At 43.5% G+C, this 20,329-nt stretch overlaps 2 protein-coding genes across 21 annotated transcripts in view; both read right to left on the bottom strand.

Moving 5' to 3' along the window:
- CASK (calcium/calmodulin dependent serine protein kinase) overlaps positions 1-20,329 on the bottom strand; it is a 327,562-nt gene that overhangs the window by 5,997 nt on the left and 301,236 nt on the right. For 7 of the 20 annotated variants that reach the window (XM_056858036.1, XM_056858043.1, XM_056858040.1 and 4 more), the window contains 5 exons: positions 18,787-18,852; positions 18,618-18,698; positions 15,374-15,576; positions 11,648-11,731; positions 10,669-10,695 (listed from right to left, as the gene is read on the bottom strand). In XM_056858036.1, the coding sequence (XP_056714014.1) occupies positions 10,669-10,695; positions 11,648-11,731; positions 15,374-15,576; positions 18,618-18,698; positions 18,787-18,852 (461 nt within the window). Of the gene's footprint in view, positions 1-10,668; positions 10,696-11,647; positions 11,732-15,373; positions 15,577-18,617; positions 18,699-18,786; positions 18,868-20,329 lie in introns of all 20 variants that reach the window. The other 13 variants (XM_056858039.1, XM_056858047.1, XM_056858050.1 and 10 more) reach the window with 3 other exon arrangements.
- The window catches only part of RPL8 (ribosomal protein L8), a 200,639-nt gene that overhangs the window by 169,795 nt on the left and 10,515 nt on the right, over positions 1-20,329 (bottom strand). The window lies entirely within an intron of this gene.

Below are 20,329 nucleotides of genomic sequence, written 5' to 3'. Positions count from 1 at the left end.
GTCAAACTGCCTTTGACAACCTGAAACAGCTATTCATTTCAGAACCGGTGTTAAAGCACCCTGATCCTGACCACATGTTTGTAGTGCAAGTGGATGCATCAGACGTGGCCATGGGAGGTGCTCTTTTGCAGCAAGGTCCAAACGGCCTTCTCCACCCCTGTGCCTATTTTTCTAAGAAATTTCACACTCCCAACTAAACTGGCCAATTTGGGAAAAGGAAGCTGCCGCCGTCCACCATGCCCTCACTACGTGGAGGCAGTTTCTGGAGGGTTCCAGGGTCCCCTTTGAAGTCTGGACAGATCACAAAAACCTGGAAGCCCTTACGGGGACCCACAAATTGTCCGCGAAACAGCAGCGTTGGGCTGACTTCTTTGCTCAATTTCGTTTTGTGCTTAAACATGTTCCTGGAAAGCTGAACGTACTAGCAGACGCTCTTTCCAGACTGCCCCAGTATCCAGTGAAAGTCGACCGCCCGACGGTCTCCTTATTCACCCCAGCACAAAGGGGTGCCTTATCTACCTTGGCGGTGCAAACCCGGTCTCAAACTCTGCTTCAATCCCAATCCCGACCAGCAGACACCGTCGCCCCTGGGGGGGGGGCGCGTCTAGGCAACCCATCAACCCGACTCCCTCACCAGTCCCAATAGCGCCTCCTGCGCCAAGAACCCCGAATCAACCAGTTGTACATTCTGCATCACCAACGCTGCCATCTAGTCCTGCTCCACCCTCCTCCACAGCCGGAGTAGACCTGCCCGGTTCCTTCCTAGACTCTCTTCGTACCCAATGCCTGGCTGAACGCACAGCTCAGACACTTCCCCCTTCCCTCCTGGAACGGGGTGGTTACTGGTACAAAGACTCTAAACTGTATGTGCCTAAAGGGCTGCGAAAAGAAGTCCTGCAATTAGCCCATGGAGCCAAAACTGCAGGACACTTCGGATTTCTGAAAACCCTCCACTTATTGTGCAGGCAGTTTTGGTGGGCAGGCATGCGTGCCGACGTGGACTCTTTCATCCGCAGTTGTCCAATTTGTGCCACGGTCAAACGTTCTCAAGGGAAACCCCCCGGACTCTTGCAACCCTTAGAAACCCCCTCCAGACCCTGGGAATTTATTGCCATGGATTTTATGACAGACCTCCCTCTCAGTGAGGGTAAAACTGTTTTATGGGTTGTTACAGATCTTTTCTCCAAACAGGTGCACCTCATCCCGTGCGCAGGTATTCCCAGCGCCCCGAAGCTGGCCCGCCTCTTTGTGTCACATGTCTTCCGTCTACATTCCTTCCCGCGGAAGATAGTGAGCGACAGGGGGGGCACCTATGTGGCCAAATTCTGGAAAGCTTTCCTTAAATTGGTGGGGGTGGAGCAAGGTCTTTCTAGTGCATTCCACCCCCAGACTGATGGGCAAACTGAATGTGTCAATGCTGTGTTAGAATGTTATCTTCGTTGTTATGTCAATTTCCATCAGGATGATTGGGTTGAATTGTTGCCCTTTGCTGAATATGCTTACAATAATGCTGTACATCAGTCTACTGGTTTCAGTCCTTTCTATGCTGTATATGGTCAGGAGTTTAGTCCTATTGGGCAAATCAATGTTTCTGGGGTGGAGGGGGGTGAGGATGTGGCATCTTGGGTACAAGCTATCCACACTACCTGGCCCTGGCTAGTAAAGAATTTGGAAAGGGCAAAATGTAAATACAAGACTCAAGCGGATAAGCACTGCTCCCCCGGTCAAAACTTTAATGTTGGGGATTTGGTGTATCTATCCACCAAGAATCTACGATCCACCCATCCATGTGGTAAATTCAGTGCCAAGTACGTGGGCCCTTACCCCATTGCTCGGATAATTAACCCAGTAACCGTGGAACTATCCCTCCCAAAGATTCTGAAGCGCGTCCATCCTGTTTTCCATGTCAGCCTCCTAAAGCCTCATTTTGCCGCTCCGGAGTGGCATCCCGACCCGCCTCCTGAGCAGCCGGTCATGGTGGGGGGGAAGGAGCATTTCGAGGTTGCTAAAATTATGGACTCCCGTTGGCATCATGGTTCTCTCCAGTATCTTGTTCGTTGGAAGCACTTCCCTCCTGCCTATGACAAGTGGGTGCGCTCCCGCGATGTATCCGCCCCCCAGCTGGTGCGCGCCTTTCACTGTGCCTACCCCACCAAACCGGCCCCCTTTCGGGACGGGAGGGGGCCTTGAGGTGAGCAGAATGTCAGGTTGACTTTGCATTCCTTGTTTCGACTCTGGCTTCAAGGCCGTTTATCAGTGCAGCCGCCAGCTGGCTTTGCTTTGCCTTCCTTCCCAGGGTCTGAAGCCCATGGGAGCCTGGTACCTCCAACTGCCTGTATTATACAAACTCTTGGTTACTCAAAAAAAGAAGGGCTTCCTCAGAGAGCAATGGTCAATATTGATTAAGGCAGCTAAAGAAAAGAACTCCACACTTTTCTGGCACATGACCTTGAACAGTTCTAGGTCAGATTATACCCCATTAGATTCTGTTATCTCTCCTAGAACATGGATATCTTATTTTCATAGTTTGTTTAATGACTCTCCCCATGAGACCTTCACTATGGAATTGCCAACGGGGACGCCAGAGTGGCCCCCTGTCACACAGGCTGAAGTTAGATCTCATATAAGACGACTTAAAAATGGGAAGGCCCCTGGTGAAATGGAATCCCACCTGAGCTTCTTAAAAAACATGGTGGGCCCAGCTATTGGCGGCTATGTTTACTTACATAGATTCTACAGGTCATATTCCAAAGGGCTGGGACAATGCGGTGGTGATTCCTTTTTATAAGAAAGGGAATAGGAAGGATCCCAGTAATTATAGATCAATTAGTTTATTAAACATCATTGGGAAGGTCTATGCCAGTCACCTCCTGGAAAAGTTTACAGTGTGGCTTACCCAGGAAATGATAATAACACAGGCTCAGGCAGGGTTTAGAGAAGGGAGAGGTACGCTGGAGCATTGTATAATACTACAACATCTTATAGAGAAATACAGCTCTAAAAGAGCAACATCCCTTTATGCAACCTTCGTGGATTTTAAAGCAGCCTTTGACTCAGTTTCCAGGACCCGCCTCTGGACCAAATTAGGAGAACCTCCATAGACAGGAGACTTCTTTTCCTTATTCAGGCCTTGCACAGGCAGACATTTATTAAAATAAGATGTAATAGGAGCAGGTGTCTAACAGATCCTATTCCTTCAGTTTAAGGTGTTAGACAAGGCTGTTTGCTTGCCCCGTCGCTGTTCTCATTTTACATAAACAACATAGTAGACTTTTTAAGTTACGAGGATTTGCATCCCCCCAAAATAGCACAGCATAGTATCCCTCTACTTCTCTATGCAGATGACATTGTGATCCTTTCTCGAACCCAGGTTGGCATGAAAAGAGCATTGAGGAGACTAGCCAATTTTTGTAAATCTGAAGCTCTTCATATAAATTATAAGAAAACCAAAGTGCTCGCCTTTGGGAGCCACAGAAGAAAGAACGATTGGTCGATAGATGGAAATAGCTTAGAGCAGGTCATGTCGTTTAAATATCTAGGTGTAACATTCCAGGCAAATAGCCTCCGAGCAGAACACCATAGACAGGTGGCGTTAACCGCTGAGAGATCCGCCTATAATATATTAAAATTCTTTAGGACGAAAGGAGTTTTTTGCATTCCATGTTAAAAATCGAGGCAAAAATTACTCTAGCCTCAATCTACCTTTGGTTAAAAGCCCATTAGGCATCAGAGGGATTCTTACCACTGCTTAGTTTGGACAATTATAGATCTAGATGGTGGATACAGTCTGAAAAAAAATGGAGAGTCTTGGGTTTGCACCTCAATTCCTCTTAGAGCAAAAAAAAGATCAAGCAAAGCTCTTGATTAGACAAAGGATCTTTGATATAGAGAGACAAACAGAGCTTATGAGTTCCCCAGCGTACCTGGCCCCTATTAAAACACGCTTTCGTTTAGCGCCAGCCGAATATTTATCTGCTATTGAGCTAAATAACCAAAGGAGAGCATTAACTCTGGCTAGAGGGTCGGCTTTGCCCTCAGCAATTCTGGAGGGAAAGTACAAGAAATTAGCAAGATCCGAGTGGGCATGTCCTTGTGGATCAGGCGAAATGGAAAGCACTAGTCACGTTCTATTTAGATGTACCTTTTATGAGGGAATTCGTCAGAATCTAATTTTACCTCTTATTGATATGATGGAGTCCAGTTCAGAGGAAGAGAAAATTAAATTCCTCTTATGGGAGGGAGACTCTCAGCGATCTTTGCAAGTAGCCAAGTATTGCTCTGTAGCTATTAAAATTTGGTCGGAGAAGGGTATTAGTGGTTTTAATTGATTTTACTCGCTTTATGCCTTATGAATATTGTGATTATTAATTGTTATAACTTTATCTATATTTGGTATAGAGAGGTTTTAATTTGATTTAATTATTTACATTTGTAATCGATTTTAATTGATAAAGTTTGTAGTTTATCTGGCTATCGCCGCAATAATAAAATCAATCATATTATGCCTGTATTATCATGATATGACTGTACTGTGTCTGTAATTCTCCATATAACCAAGTGCTCCCCCATCCCCTTTCGTTCCTGCCTTTTGATTCCTAAGCTCTACCAATAAACCAACTCTTCTGGACTATCTGTCTTTTGGTGTGGCTATTGGACTTTCAGGACTAACAAGTGCTTACATTTGATCCCTTTGCAAAAGATGACTTAGTACTTCGTGGCAAAACCCTTGTTGGCAATTACAGAGGTCAGACGTTTCTTGTAGGTGGCCACCAGGTTTGCACACATCTCAGGAGGTATTTTGTCTCACTCCTCTTTGCAGATCCTCTCCAAGTCAGTAAGATTTCGAGGCTGATGTGTAGCTACTCGACCTTCAGCTCCCTCCACAGATTTTCAATGGGATTAAGGTCTGGAGACTGGCTAGGCCACTCCAGGACCTTAATGTGCTTCTTCTTGAGCCACTCCTTTGTTGCCTTGGCCGTGTGTTTTGGGTTATTGTCATGCTGGAATACCCATCCTCGACCCATTTTCAATACCCTGGCTGAGGGAAGGAGGTGCTCACCCAAGATTTGACGATACATGGTCCCGTCCATCGTCCCTTCGATGCGGTGAAGGTGTCCTGTCCCCTTAGCAGAAAAACACCCCCAAAGCATAATATGTCCCCCTCCATGTTTGACAGTGGGGATGGTGTTCTTGGGGTCGCAGGCAGCATTCCTCCTCCTCTAAACACGGTGAGCTGATGCCAAAGAGCTCGATTTTGGTCTCATCTGACCACAACACTTTCACCCAGTTCTCCTCTGGGTCATTCAGATGTGCATTGGCAAACTGCAGACGGGCCTGTACATGTGCTGTCTTGAGCAAGGGGACCTTGTGGGCTCTACAAGATCTCAGTCCTTCACAGTGTAGTGTGTTACCAACTGTTTTCATGGTGACTATGGTCCCAGCTGCCCTGAGATCATTGACAAGTTCCCCCCGTGTAGTTCTGGGCTGCTTCATCACCGTTCTCATGATCATTGCAACTCCACGAGATGAGATCTTGCATGGAGCCCCAGACCGAGGGAGGTTGACAGGGTTAGGGTTGTCACCTTCTCACCAAGCTGCTTGGCAATAGTCTTGTAGCCCAGTCCAGCCTTGTGCAGGTCTACAATCTTGTCCCTGACATCCTTGGACAGCTCTTTGGTCTTGGTCATGGTGGCTAGTTCGGAATCTGATGGATTGATTGCTTCTGTCGACAGCAGAACCCTAACCCTAATCTGGCTGGTTGATAGGGGATCAAATACTTATTTCACTCATTATAATGCACATCAATCTCTGACCTTTGTCTTCTGGGTTTCTGGGGGTTTTCCTGTTGTTATTTTGTCTTTCACAGCTACAATAAACCTACCATTAAAATTATGGACTGGTCATTTCTTTGTCATAGGGCAAACGGGCAAATTTAGCAGGAGATCAAATACTTTTTTCCCTCACTGTACCTGAGCCTACCAAAGAACTATGACTGGGGTGCCATTTGCACTCTGCAACCCCAGGCTCCCATTGCTGCTCCGTGGAGCAGTGGGAGCAAAATGGGGGGGGGGAACGGGACGGTTGTGAGTTCTTGCACAAACCTGGAAGTGATGTTACCATGTCAGGAGGATACTCATCTTAAGAATGACATTCTGATCTGGTGATGTCAATTCCAGATTTGTGCCAATTTCATTGATCCTGACCCCCAAAGTATCCCATGAGTTGCCAGCACGGCTGGCAATGCTAGCTATGACCAAAAGCCCACGATTGACCAGAACAGAGCTGAAATCACTGAATCTTCACCAGAGAATTCCACCAGGAAATGGAAGAAGATAAGGGAGGTGCTGAGCAGGGAACAGCCAAGGAAAGAACTGGCTATGATCACACTACAACTTGTGCATAACTGGCTGTGGATTAATCATACAGCCAAATTCAATATTGAAACAGTATCTCAGATATTCTCTGCTGCTTCCCACACAATCTATTACATGCACCACTAGTGATACCTAGGCAGCAATTATAGAGGTATTGTGTAAGTGCACTACGTAGTTAAAGAACATTTTCTGTAAATCATACAGAAAGTACTAAGATCAACATATGGTACTTTAAGCTTCTTCTTGATACCATCTCATCCTATCCCACCTCTAGCATAGATCTTGGTAAAAAGAGTTCCACCTTTTACTTTACCAGAGGTATAATCTGAATAATTTTGACTGGCTTAAAAAAAGTGTACTGTAGTTATTCTTTTCTAAATGAGGCCTTTTTTCAAAAGTAATACATTTTAAATCTTTAACAGTCTGTGCCTACAAATAGTGACAAACCTCACATTTATATCTTTGTTAGGATTAGAGTTAGTCTTTCCTTTCTCAGGCAATTGGTATAACTGTCCCTGGCTTACTCTAAAATTAGACGGAATCCTTTGGATGGCAATAGGCTGAGGCATTGCATGGCAGGCAGACAGGCTTCAAGAATTATTTTCTGGGTCTGTTAAAAACTTGTAACATGCACCTGCCCTCATGATTGCATTTCAAATATACAATCTCACACATCATGAAAGAAAAAAATTCTATGTGTTTCTGAAATGGCACAGATACCACCACACACAGTAATTGGCTTCCAGCCCAGACTGACTCTTTAGCATTCTATTTTTGAACCACATACAGACTGTGAGCACGTCTATGTTCAGGAAAGGGTTAATTTTTTTTGCAAATCGATAAGATGTAGGGAGGAGAGGTGATGATTACTTTCTTCAGCTGGATTCCTTAGGGGAATTTCTGCAGTTTACAAACTTCCTCTTTTACTAACAAAGTGACAAGCCATGCGCCAGACAGAATCTGATTTGAATGGGATATATTCATAAAGGTGATTCTAAATTTAGATTACCGTATATACCCGTGTATAAGCCGACCCGCGTATAAGCCGAGGTGCCTAATTTCTCCCCAAAAATGGGGAAAAATTAGGCACCCGCGTATAAGCCGAGGGTCGGCTTATAACCCCTCCCCCCTGCAGGCTTACCTGACGGGCTCCTGGCGGCAAAAAGCGTCGTGGGCCCGGAGGGGGCGGCCTTCCTGCAGCCGCAGGAGGCCCCCCCAGGCTGCTCCTGGCGGCAGAAAGCGGCGCGGGCCCGGCGGGGACGACGGCGCGGCCCGGTGGGGGCCGGGGCAGCCTCCCTGCAGCTGCAGGAGGCTGCCCCCAGGCTGCTCCCGGTGGCGGAAAGCAGCGCAGGCCCGGTGGGGGCGGCGGCGCGGCCTCCCTGCGGCCGCACGAGTGTTCTGGAGGCCACTCCCGGCCGGGGAAAGGCGCATGGGCCCGGCGGCAGTAAGTTCCCCCCTCCCTCCTCCCTCTACCGTATTGACCCGCGTATAAGCCAAGTTCGGCTTTTTCAGTCCTTTTTTGGGCTGAAAAACTCGGCTTATATGCGAGTATATAAGGTATATGTAGCACGACATCTGATTGTTTTGATGCGCAACCTATACTCTGCACAAGAGGCTACAGTTAGGACAGAATATGGAGAAACAGAATGGTTTTCAATTGCAAAGGTATTTTATCTCCCTATCTCTTCAATTTACATGGAAGACATACCATAGGGAAAGCTGGATTAGATTTAGATGAAGTGAAATTTGCGGGGAGGAACATTAACAAGTTGAGATATGCAGATGACACCACATTACTGGCAGAAAATACTGAAGATTTGAAATACCGTATTTTTCGCTCCATAAAACGCACTTATTTCCTCCTCAAAAGTGAGGGGAAATGTCTGTGCGTCTTATGGAGCGAATGCCGGCTGGGCGCGTGCGCGTCGGGACGGCGCGAGCCAGCATTCCCTGCCCCGACGGCCAGCTGGGAGGTGGGCGGGGCACACAGAGCTGGCTGGGTGCATGTGCGTTGGGACGGCGCGAGACGGCGTTCCCCACCCCGACGGCCAGCTGGGAGGCGGGCGGGGCCGCAGAGCCGGCTGGGCGAGTGCGCCGGCTCGCTCTGTGCGGCCCCGCCCGCCTCCCAGCTGGCCGTCGGGGCGGGGAATGCTGGCTCGCGCCGTCCCGACGCGCACGCGCCCAGCCGGCATTCGTTCCATAAGACGCATACTCTGTCCTAACTGTAGCCTCTTGTGCAGAGTATAGGTTGCGCACCAAAACAATCAGATGTCGTGCTACATATAATCTAAATTTAGAATCACCTTTATGAATATATCCCTTTCAAATCAGATCCCTTCCTGGGATTAAAATCAAGAAAGTCACCCCTGCAAGGCAGACTACTTGCAGAGTGAGTTTCACAAAACAATTAACCTGGTCGGTGTAGCCACATAGGACTAGGTAATGGAATTAGACTGAAGCCTCCTGAAGACAAAACATGACAAGATATGATTAAAGTGATTTATTAAAATTGTGCAAAAATATTTCTAAAATTGACCAATCAGACCCATGGTTGTTGATGTCAATTAACTAGGTAACCCTGTTACTAGCCATGTGACCAAGGGGAGGGGTCAAGAGTCAGATGGTGTGGTTGAACCTATCTGCAGCTAAGCCTGCCCACTTCTCACAGGTTTCAACTCTCATGATCTCATCTGCGCTAATTGAAAGGAATGTGGCTCCACTGTTCTTGGCCTTGGAGATTGAAGGGGAGCTTGGGTAGAAGCTAGTCAACTCCTTGCACCTGGACTCTTATCTGGGTTGCAAAAGGTCACAGCCTGCTGGATCTCAAGCAACTGCACAGTTATTTTCCATTGTAGGCCTGAAGCCTGAACCAATCTTTGAGAGAACAAGAAACTACACTAAGGGACTCATTTGCTTGACAAACATGAAAGGGATTGACTCAGTAAAGGAAGACACAGCCCTCAGTTTGCAAGGCTATTAATGATAGGACATTTAATCATGAGGTCACCATAAGAAGAAAGTGACTTGATGGCACTTAACACACAATCGCATATAATGTTCTTGAGGCTAAACTAGAGTACATGCAGGACTGGACGTTGTCATAATATTTTCCATTTCTATTTCCTGAATAAGGCAAGTGTTTTAAGTCTATGCTTTCAGGGGCAAGCTGGAACTGGAAGGAATTTTATTAAATTACTGAAAGTCCCAACAAGATGGAAGTGCTACTGGTGGGCAGAAGGTGTGACCTGTGATTTAAGGTGTCACTCATTCTGAATGGGGTTCCAGTCCCCTAGAAGGAACAGGTCTGAAATCTGGGTGTAGACCCATGCTTACTGCTGGATAAGCAGGTGACAAGTGTGGTCTAGAGTGCCTTTTAGCAGTTTCGACTTGTTAGCTAGCTGTGGCCTTTTCTGGGCAGAAAAGATCTGGCTACTGTAGAACATTCTGTGGTCATATTTAGATTAAATTAGATTACTGCAATGCACTCTGTGTGGGGGCTGCCCTTGAGTGTTCTGAAACTTCAATTGGTATCGAATGCTGCAGCTGGATTTTGACTGGAATGGGTAACAGGGACCTTATCACTCCAGTCTTGGCCCATCTACACTGGCTCCCAATTTGTTTCCAGACACAATTCAAGGAGCTGGTGTTGACCTTCAAAGCCCATATGGTTTGGGACCAATATACCTGAAGGACTGCCTAATCTCTTAGGAACCTGCCTGACCACTATGGTCGTTTTCAGAGGCTCTGCTTTGGGTGCTCTTGCCTTCTCAGATCAGGTGGGTGACAGCCCGAGAGAGGGCCTTTTTAGTCATGGCACCAAAGCTCTGGAGATTTTGTTGTCCCCTTCTTTTGCCATCTTCCACCAGCAAGTGAAGACTTTTTCATTTCATTTGGCATACCCTCAATGATCCCTCCTTCCTAATCAATGTTTGAATGTATTGTCTATATTTTAACTCTGTTTTTAAATTGTTTTTAATAATATGTGTTTGGGAGGGAGTTGATTTTAATGGTTTTAAAATGTAATTTTATTATATATATTTTAAATTGTTAGTTAGCTACCTTGGTGGACCTGGTAATGGTGGAAAGATGGAATACAACTGCAAATACATAAAATAAAAATAAAAATATCTGCTTGGTATTATTTAGCTCAACAAACTTCAGAACACTTTCATTTGCTTTTTATGCATTTACTTAAACAGTGAAAGAAATGTCAAATTGGAAATGAGTTATCGACATTCAAACAACCTTAAAATACTTAAGGGTTACATGTTATCCATTCCTAGCTGGTACTTACAGGCAGCTTTCTGCACCATTTTGGCAGCTAGATAAAATTAGCACAAGTGCAAGAAAATGAGAAGAAAAGCAAAGATGATAATTCAAGAAAAAATAAAGAAATCAAGGGCAGTCATGTAGGATATGTCTGCAACAGCACCCCTTATTAAACTTCATTTCAGTTTGTGCCCCTTGACTGTGTTAATTTCCATTCACTGTCTACAAGTAGGTGTTTAGTTTCGCTTGGAAATATTATCTCAGGCTTTTGCTTTAAAATACTGAAATATACACAATTACTCCTGGGCACCCATGTAAACACTATTAACTCTGATGCAAAAGGGGGAAAGGTTTGTGGAATTTTAAAATAGCCAGAGTTTGGCAACATCAGAAACAGCCCCCTACTTCTCCCCTTGTCAAAGCATATCTAGTCAATGGGTGAATAAGCTCAAAATATGCTTTAAAAATGCAAAAGTTCTGATAATGAAGCATGGCTGGGATGAGGACCATTCTGAGGTATTTCTCTAGACTCATCCTGAGAAAGTTATCAGTTTCAGTCACCTTTATTGGCATGATAATAGTAAGAGAAAGTTATCACTTCTTTACTGAGTTGCTACTCATGAAGAAAGCAGAAAGTAGTATTCTAATTAATGAAAGTTAGTGACAGGAACTGTTATAAGATACACCCTTCATCAGTCCCTCATGCTATTGCTAGGGACAGATTATGCAAACACGAACTGGTACAGACATACACTTTGAAATGTACTCTTTAAATGTAGGGTTTAAAGTAAAACATGGTAAAGCAAATGGGATATTTTATGTGCAAATAATTTGTTAAAAAAGAAGACATACATATTCTAAAACTTTAGTACAGTTAGCAGAGAAACAATTCTGAACTTTATGTAAGATTTCTCTATAACTTCCAATTGTCTTTATCTCATTAGTTTACGTTCAGGTATTTATTAAACATTCTGCAAATGACATTTCTTTGTAACAACTCTTACCTCATGAATGCCTGGGGTAATTGTAGGTGCAGCGATAAAAACAACAAAAGGAGCAAACTCTGCAGTCCTCAGAACCTTCAGGGCCTAAGAAAAGATAATTTTGGAAAGGCCTAAACTTTAATACATATAAAATCAAGGCATATTATTCTGGATACATTTGGAAATGAACTTAAGTTAACAGGCATCCCAACCATGCGATGACCTAATACAGTATGTATAAAATATTTTAGTGACTCCTTTCTTTCAACAGGACTAAACATCATAAAAAATTAAATTAATAAGTCCACAAATTTTGCTGGTCTCTATAACCAGCCATTATGTGCAGTTGCCCCCGCCCCCATCGCTCCTCCAGACCCTCTGGAGAGGACATGATTCTTTGGAGAGGACTCTGGAGAGGACAGACAGGCAATCACTTTAGGCCAGACTTTGGAAATGCTTGGAAGCAGTGAGGTGGCAGACAGGAGAACTCAGAATGGGAGCAGGACCAGCCTTTCTCAACCAGTAGGAAGGGAGAGACCCCTCCCACGGCTGCATTCTCTGGGGTGCACAGAGAACTTGGAGAGGGGGGGAGGGGGGGCTCTCACTTTAAGCTGGGCAACCAGTGACTGATGGTTTCTGCTAGTTACCTCATCATTGCACTTGTAGATCTGTGTGACACAGAAAACTTTGTAAATCAGGTATTCAAACTTATTTTATTACAAACTGTGCACAAGATATTAAGAACAGACAGGCATATGGGGGAACAGGCCTTACAAGTGCAAGTGGAGTTTCAAGTACTGCTTACATGTAGTAATTTGCACTGTCACGAAGCTATAATTTACTATAAAAAAGCTGCTGCCGTCTTTGGCAGTGGATATTGCTATAGTGAAACTTGGCTATGTGCAAATTATTTCAACAGTTGTGCTTAATTTTTCACCCTCTAATAACTTGGGGTGAAAGGGAGGCTTTGGGAGGTATGCAAGATTTGTCCCACAGGGCTGCTTTGGCTCCATTTTAAATTTTCTCAAGATTTCTCTCTCTTAAGTGTTTCCAGGCAATCGAAGACTGACAGCCCATTCCTGAAAATTGGGTCGAAAGTCTTCAGGAGGCGGCGTGACCTCGCTGCCAGTGTAAGTGCATGTAATCGAGTGTTTAAATGCACTTACACTGGCAGCGAGGCCAGTCCCGCCGGCGGCAGAGCGCCGCGGGACCACGTCTCCCTCCTACGCCGGTGTGGCCTCTTTGTGGCGCAGGCCACGGCGTCGAGAGGCCATGCCAGTGCAGGGGGGCATTCCGGGGGGAGGAGCCACTGGGTAGGCGGCTTCATGTCCCGTTTTGGCCCTCACCGCCGGCACCGGGAACGGCGGTTCTGCGCCTGCGTTTTAGCAGGCGCAGCCTCGCTGTTCCCTATGGGGCAAAAGGCCCCGGTAAAACAAACAAAAAAAAAGCCGCGAAACGGCTTTTTTTTGTTTGCGGCATGCGCAATTCGGCTTAGGGAAAGGCACCACTGCGCCTCTTCCCCACTGACTCCGCACGCCGCATTTTCAGGAATGGGCTGTGAGAATACAGGGGCACATCACAACGCCACACAGCTGAATGGATTTGGTGTGTAACATTAAGGATGGCAAACAAAGCCAATGATTTGTCTTCAATCTAATTTGACATAGAATGAGATGTTCCCATATGGGAGGCGTCTGGATAGCACTGAAAAGACAAGGAGCATTGGTTCAGTTGTCCCTGCAACTGGGAAAACTCCTCAAATAAACATTTTCACCCAGTTTCATGCTCTCTTCCTTTAAAAACTGCAGAAGAGGTGTGTGTAATTTTTCAGAAGAGGCAAAAATATTTGGCTCCATCGTAGTTCTTTCACATGTGTGTGTGTTCCTTCTTTGGATTCTACCTTGACTTATTTTGACAGATCTGTGATGTGATGTTAGAAATATTTTTTCTACACAAAATTAATATATTAATTGCTTTCCACTATGTAGAAAAATATTCATTATATTCAACAGGTCAAACTGAAAATATTTATTTCAAACAGAAATAAATCTTAACATCAAATAATCAAATGAAAGTTTTTCAGACCATTAAAAAGGAAAATATGTTTTAAACTGATTGGGAGTAAACTCCGGAAATGGTTCCTTGAAAAGGTCTTAACACATGATTATATCTAATTATATTCTGAATGAAGCTCTAGAGTGTGAAGCGAAAAATCCACTCAGTGAGGCCAGGGCAGACTGGTGTGTGATTGTGCATTTTTCTACACATCCGAGGCAAGCCCTAGATTTGCATAAAAATCTGAAAACTAAATACACACACACACACAACTGGGGGAAGAACTGCCATTAAGGACCAAGCTTTCCCACCTGCTCAGCCCTCCTAGCTGCCTTGAAAAAGGAGCTACAACCTGGTAATGCTGTTCACCTGTGGGTAACTTGCTATCTAGGGCTGCTATCTAGGGTTGAGCTTTTCTGTCTGCTCAGTCCTGTCTTTGCTTATCTGGAAAACTACTGGTACTGTTTTGTTAATTACTAATTAATTATTAGATGTTTGTATTTTATAGGTATGCTTTATATCTGTAAGCTGCCTTGGGCGCTCTTTTTGAACAGACAGGTGAGATATAAATAAATATCCAGATAACAGAAGTACAGCCTGTAGCTTTAGGAGATGAATGTCAACTGAGAACTTGGGAGACTACATTCTGATCATAGTGGCCATTTTGAGGGTTGCTAGGAAGCCACAACAATATTGCTGAGTCTTCCGAGGCCTGGTTTTGGTCAGTCAAAGGTATCTGTGTGTGTGGGGGGGAACTGAAAAGGGTAAAAGATGGAAGGGAGGGAAGAGAGCAGGGAAAGGGAAGAGAAAAAGGAGCAGCTGAAGTGGGGAACAGCAGAAAAGGCAGGTGGGGGAACAGAAGAAAAAGAGAGAAGCTGCCAGGCAGAAGGAAGGAAGGAAAGCTGAAGATTAATGGAGGGGCAGATAATGGCAGGTTGATTAGTTGGAAAGATGGAGAAGAGGAAGAAGGGTAAGGCTATGGGAGCTGCCGGGGGGCAGTGAGGGGCAGGAGATACAGGAGAAAAATGAGATGCCCCCTACGAATCTTCATGGGTTCCCCCACTTGTGTATGGGTACATGCACACACACAGAGGAATTCCTGTGCCCCAACAAACCTCCCTCAAGCACATATGTAGAGGGCACGCAATCTGTTCATGCTGATCTGCCTCTGCTTTCTTGTTCTCCCATGTCAGAGCAATCCTTGAACAGAAAGAGGCACACCATGGCTCAAACTTACACACTGCATGTGCAGATTAAGCCAAATTAATGAAATGAAACTTCATCACTTGCCAGTGAAAAGGGGAACTGCTTTCCAGGTCCACAGATTGAGATGAGTGGTTATATGCTTATAAATACCACTACAAACATAAAAGCCAGGAATATTTCAAAATTAAAATAAAATTGCATCTAAATTTTTCAAAAATAACATTTCCACCATATGTCACATATACTAATTTTATGTCAAAGTATGCAACCATGTAGGAATGCATAATGATACTGATTACTTAGTTCTACTAGTCTTGTTAAGTGGAAATGTTAAGTGGAAATGTTCATGTTCAAATATCCTTTAGTTTTAAAGAAACAATACTGATCCTTTAAGAAATCCTTTTTTCAACCTAGTTAAAAATGAACCATTTTAGTATAAGGTAAAGTTACTTATTTGTATTGGTGTGCACTTTATTATATAACTACCTGTGGTTCTACATCAAGTATTGCAATTAATCCCTGTTCATGGATCTTCCGTATCGTTTCCAGTTTTGTCCCATACATGGCATCTTCATGGCTACCATATTCCAAATATTCATTGTTGGAAATGTCCTGCATCATTTGGTCATGTGATACGAAGTAATAATTCTTTCCATTCTCTTCATCTTTCTTTGGTGGTCTGGTTGTATCTGTAATTACAAGAGTAAATAACAAACGTTTAATTTGATTAAACCCAATTTCTCAGTTTTCAACACCCCAACCAATGCACAAGTATATTTTTTCTGTTTTCAAAATGCTGTATACTGATGAAAAATTCATCCAGCAGTAAACACTGTAGACTGTTACTTTAATCTTTAGATATGTAGAAGTGGAAAGTGGACTTATGAGGGGCATCTGATTCCCTCTTCCCCCACTATTTCCTCTTTCCCTTCCCTGGCAGCCCCCACAGCCTCTCCTCTTTTCCTGCTGCCTTCTCTGCTTCCGACCCAACAGCCAATCTACATTTATCTGCCCCCCATCTTCAACTCCCCCCAGCAGCCTCTACTATGGCCCAGCGTTGTGGTGCCAGCTGCTCTGCCAGGCCCACTTGCATGATAGGGAACTTGTGGGGGGAACATCACTTCCCCCTGTATCCCTTTCCCCATATTATTTCCTTTTCCCCTCCTCCTAGCAACCGCTATATCCTAACCCTAAACCTTTCCCTGCCTCATTCTCAGCCATTCATCAACCTACTTTTTATCTGCCTCCCATCTTCAGCTATATTTATTTTCTTCATTTATACCATGCCTTTTTCCTCAGTAGGGACCAAAGCAGCTTAAATCATTCTATTATTCTCCTTTTTATCCTGAGGTAGGTTAGGCTGAAAGTATGTAACTGGCCCTACATGGCATACCGGTGATTTGAACCTAGGACTCCCAGACCGTTATGTGAAACTCTAACCGCTACACCATACTGGCAGCCAGACCTAGGTGAATCATGAAAGTTAGATTGTAGCAGGTAGACTGGTGGTTGCTGCCAGGCCTGGCTCAATGAGTCCTTCCTTGGATGAGACCCTCCTAGACCAGATTACAAAGTTCTCAAAGAGACTGGACACGGTGGTCATGGGAGATTTTAATTACCCGGATATCTGTTGGAAGTCCAACTCTGCTAAAAATGCAAGATCCAATAAATCCCTGACCTATCTTGCTGACAACTTCCTATTCCAGAAAGTGGACTGGGAAACAAGGGTATCTGCTATCTTAGACTTGATTCTCATCAACAGGGAAGAACTGGTTGATGAGGTTAAAGTAGTAGGCACTCTGGGTAGACCATGTAATCTTGGAATTTACAATCTTGGGAAAAGGAAAAACTGTACGTAGTCAGACATATAGGATGGACTTTAGGAAAGCAAATTTTAACAAGCTTAAACTTATGCTGGGTAGAATCCCATGGTCAGAAATACTTAAGGAGAAGGGAGTTCAAGAAGGGTGGGAGTTCCTTAAAAATGAAATCACAAACCATTCCTATGAGAAGGAAAAATGGGAGGAGCATAAAGAGGCCAGGGTGGCTCCATAAACAGCTTTTTAAAGAATTCAGAAATAAAAAAGATTCATTTAGGAAGTGGAAGGAGGGCCTTATAACCAAAGAGGAATATAAACAAATAACTAATGCTTGTAGGGAGAATGTTAGGAAAGCTAAAGTATGAGCTTAGGCTAGCGAAGGATGCTAAACACAACAAAAAAGGGTTATTTTCCTATGTACAGAATAAGAATAAGAACAAGGACAAGATAAGCCCATTGTGGGGACCGGAAAGTGAAACTGTAACAGGAGATGAAGAGAGAGCAGAACACCTCGATTCCTACTTTTCCTCAGTCTTTTCTTGTGAGGGAAGCGGTGCTCAACATGGCATAAACAGAACATGTGATGAGGGAAGGGATATGCAGTCGAGGATTGGCATTGGGGTAGTGCACAAACACCTGGTTTCTTTAAATGTAACAAAGATCACACCCAAAGAGTGCTTTGTTAAGGGTTCCTCATCCACTTGGAGAGGAGTGACTAGTGGAGTGCCTCAGGGATCTGTCCTGGGCTCTGTGTTATTGTTCAACATCTTTATAATTGATTTGGATGAAGGAATAGAGGGGATGCTCATTAAATCTGCAGATGATACTAAATTGGGAGGGGTACCAAATACGGTAGAAGACAGAGCCAGGATACAGGATGATCCTGACAGGCTGGAGAATTGGGCTAAAAGTAATAAAACGTACTTCAACAAAGATAAATGTAAAGTTCTGCATTTAGGTAGGAAAAATCAAATGCATAATTATAGGATGGGGGAGACGTGTCTGAGCAGTAGTGTGTGTGAAAAGGATCTTGGGGTCTTAGTAGACCAAACACTGAACACTAGTCAGCAGTGTGATGCGATAGCTAAAAGGGCAAATGTGATCTTGGGCTGTATCAACAGAAGTATAGTGTCCAAATCATGCAAAGTGATGGTATCTCTTTACTCTGCTCTGGTTAGACCTCACCTAGAGTATTGTGTTCAATTCTGGGCACCGGAATTTAAGAAAGATGTACACAAGCTGGAACGCGTCCAGAAGAGGGCAACAAAGATGGTGAGGGGTCTGGAGACCAAGTCTTATGAGGAAAGGTTGAAGGAGCTGGGTATGTTTAGCCTGAAGAGGAGAAGACTGAGAGGGGATATGATAAATCTTTAGTTGGAACTAAAGTTTTTTTGGGACTTATTGCATGCCAAGCAAATGCTCTAACTACTGAACCACAGCCCTTCCCCTCCCCTTCTACAAGCATTACAGAACTTTCATTCCCCCCCTTCCTAGTTCAGTCCTCTGAGGTCTCCAAAATGCTGCACCTGGAGGGAACTCTCAGGAATAGCATGGGAGGGTGAATCTCCAGAAGGAAGGAGGATTTGGTAAAAACTGGGGGGCCCTTTCCATTGGCCAAAACCAATCTTTGGATTTAACCTTATATGTTTTGTTTTCACCAAATTAAAACTGTTATGTGTTCTAGTGGGGTATCCGTGACACAGTGCAATCCTGTGAAGAGCAAGATCGCACAGGATTGTACTAATAGCCTGTTGCAAGAAAACAAACACAAGAGTCTTGTGCCATTTTAAAGGCTAATAGATTTATTGATGCACTTTCTTTTGTGTACTGAGTTTATGTAGTAATAAATTAGGTACCTCATAATACTTAATTAATGTTCAACCATGTACTAAACTTAACACGTTACTTACGTGGAATAGGGTATGCAAATCTGTCTGGATGTTTTGTGATTAGTGTATTTTTTATATGTCTTCTCCCAACACCATGTGCTCCTACAGGAAACAGAAATTTGAAATGATCACAGAGGTTCAGTAACATGCTGTTATAATTATAGACCAAAAGTCATATTCAAAAAATTACCTAGTAAGACTAGTGTTTTCCTTTTGAATGCTGGCAATTTTACTACTTCTTCATATGTGACAAGATCTAATTGATCAAACACTGCAACAGAAAATAAAAGCCAGAAATAAGAAAAAAGACTACTAAATCATGTTTATTTTCCAATAATACTATATCTGATTTTATAATCGGTACAGCTGCATCAAAATGCTATAACTAAACTGAGATTATAACAAAGCATTTTCTTCTTACATTTTTACTAACACAAGCAACTTCACAAGAACAGTTAGATTAAGAAAAATTCAAAATACATGCTTAAAGATTTGTGGTTGGAACCATGCAGTATACAGTTTACAAATAATTACAGCTTCTGAAAATGCTGGGGTCCCTGAAAGTGAGCAACAAAGTTTCTAGACAGTGACAGATGAACATGAGAACATCTACTTACAAAAATGAGAACATCTACTTACATAAACAGTAAACAATTTAGATATTCTCTCAAAACAAATACAAAAGGAATTAAAAGCTTGATTTTATTACTTTAGTGTTGCAGATACATTCAGATACTTGTCCACATAAATCTGATTAATTGTAAGTAGAGTTCTCTTCACACAGAAGAGCTAATTTTATATCAACATGCTCTTTAAAATTTTGTCAGCAAATGAAGATCTAGAACAAAGAGGATGGCTTTATTGGAAACTATAAAGTCTCCAGGATAATAGAAGCACTTAATAAAATATGACCCCAGCAATGATATTTCAATTGTCATAATGTTTACTGCAATATTACCACCCAGTGTTAATGACCATGATACAGCAAATCATGTTTAACTCCACTCTATTCTTTCTTTTTTCCAACAATGAAATGTTTTTGTTGATACAAAAAAATCTATAGAAAAATCCCCCTTTAACTGACGAAAGGGCATCTTTCAATATATTATTGTAATGGTGTAACAGCAAAAAAGCACCACACATCACCCATGTGATTTTGCATGCTTGTAAAAAGGGACAAGATCCTTCAGCAATCATACCTTTATTTTAATAAAACCGTTGTAATACAGTTTTAGCACTAGTTTGAGAAGTCTGAAATCTAAACTGGGATTTTATTTTCTAAGGCTGGATTTTTAAAAGTTGGCATTCAAATGGCTTTTTAAATACAGTAAAGAAATGTCCAAAATAATGTTCTAAATCAAGGGTCCCCAACATGGTGCCTGCAGATGCCATGCGTTGCACTGACACCTTTCCTGATGCCTGACAAGTATTTTTAGAAAGTGGGTGGGGCCAGGTGGGGCTTTTGCCCAACAAGGCTTCTGATTGGTCCTTGGAGACTTCATTGGCTGTGCAATTTTTTATAATATCGCTTTGTCAGCAGCCGCTACAACACAAGGGACTTCTCTGTGTGACTGAAGGGAAGCCGCAGCAATCATTTAGTGGCTGGCTCCACCTCCAGCCATTCATTTTGTGGCAGCCATTTTGAGGCTGTGCCCACCATGCTGTGTCAGAATTCCAAAGGTGCCTGCAGGCTCAAAAGGTTTTGGGACCCCCATTCTAAATAAATATGCATT

This window comes from Euleptes europaea, chromosome 12, assembly GCF_029931775.1.
Source record: "Euleptes europaea isolate rEulEur1 chromosome 12, rEulEur1.hap1, whole genome shotgun sequence".
NCBI lineage: Eukaryota > Metazoa > Chordata > Lepidosauria > Squamata > Sphaerodactylidae > Euleptes > Euleptes europaea.
The sequence above is the reverse complement of the archived record's forward strand: the minus strand, read 5'-3'. Positions and strand labels throughout refer to the sequence as shown.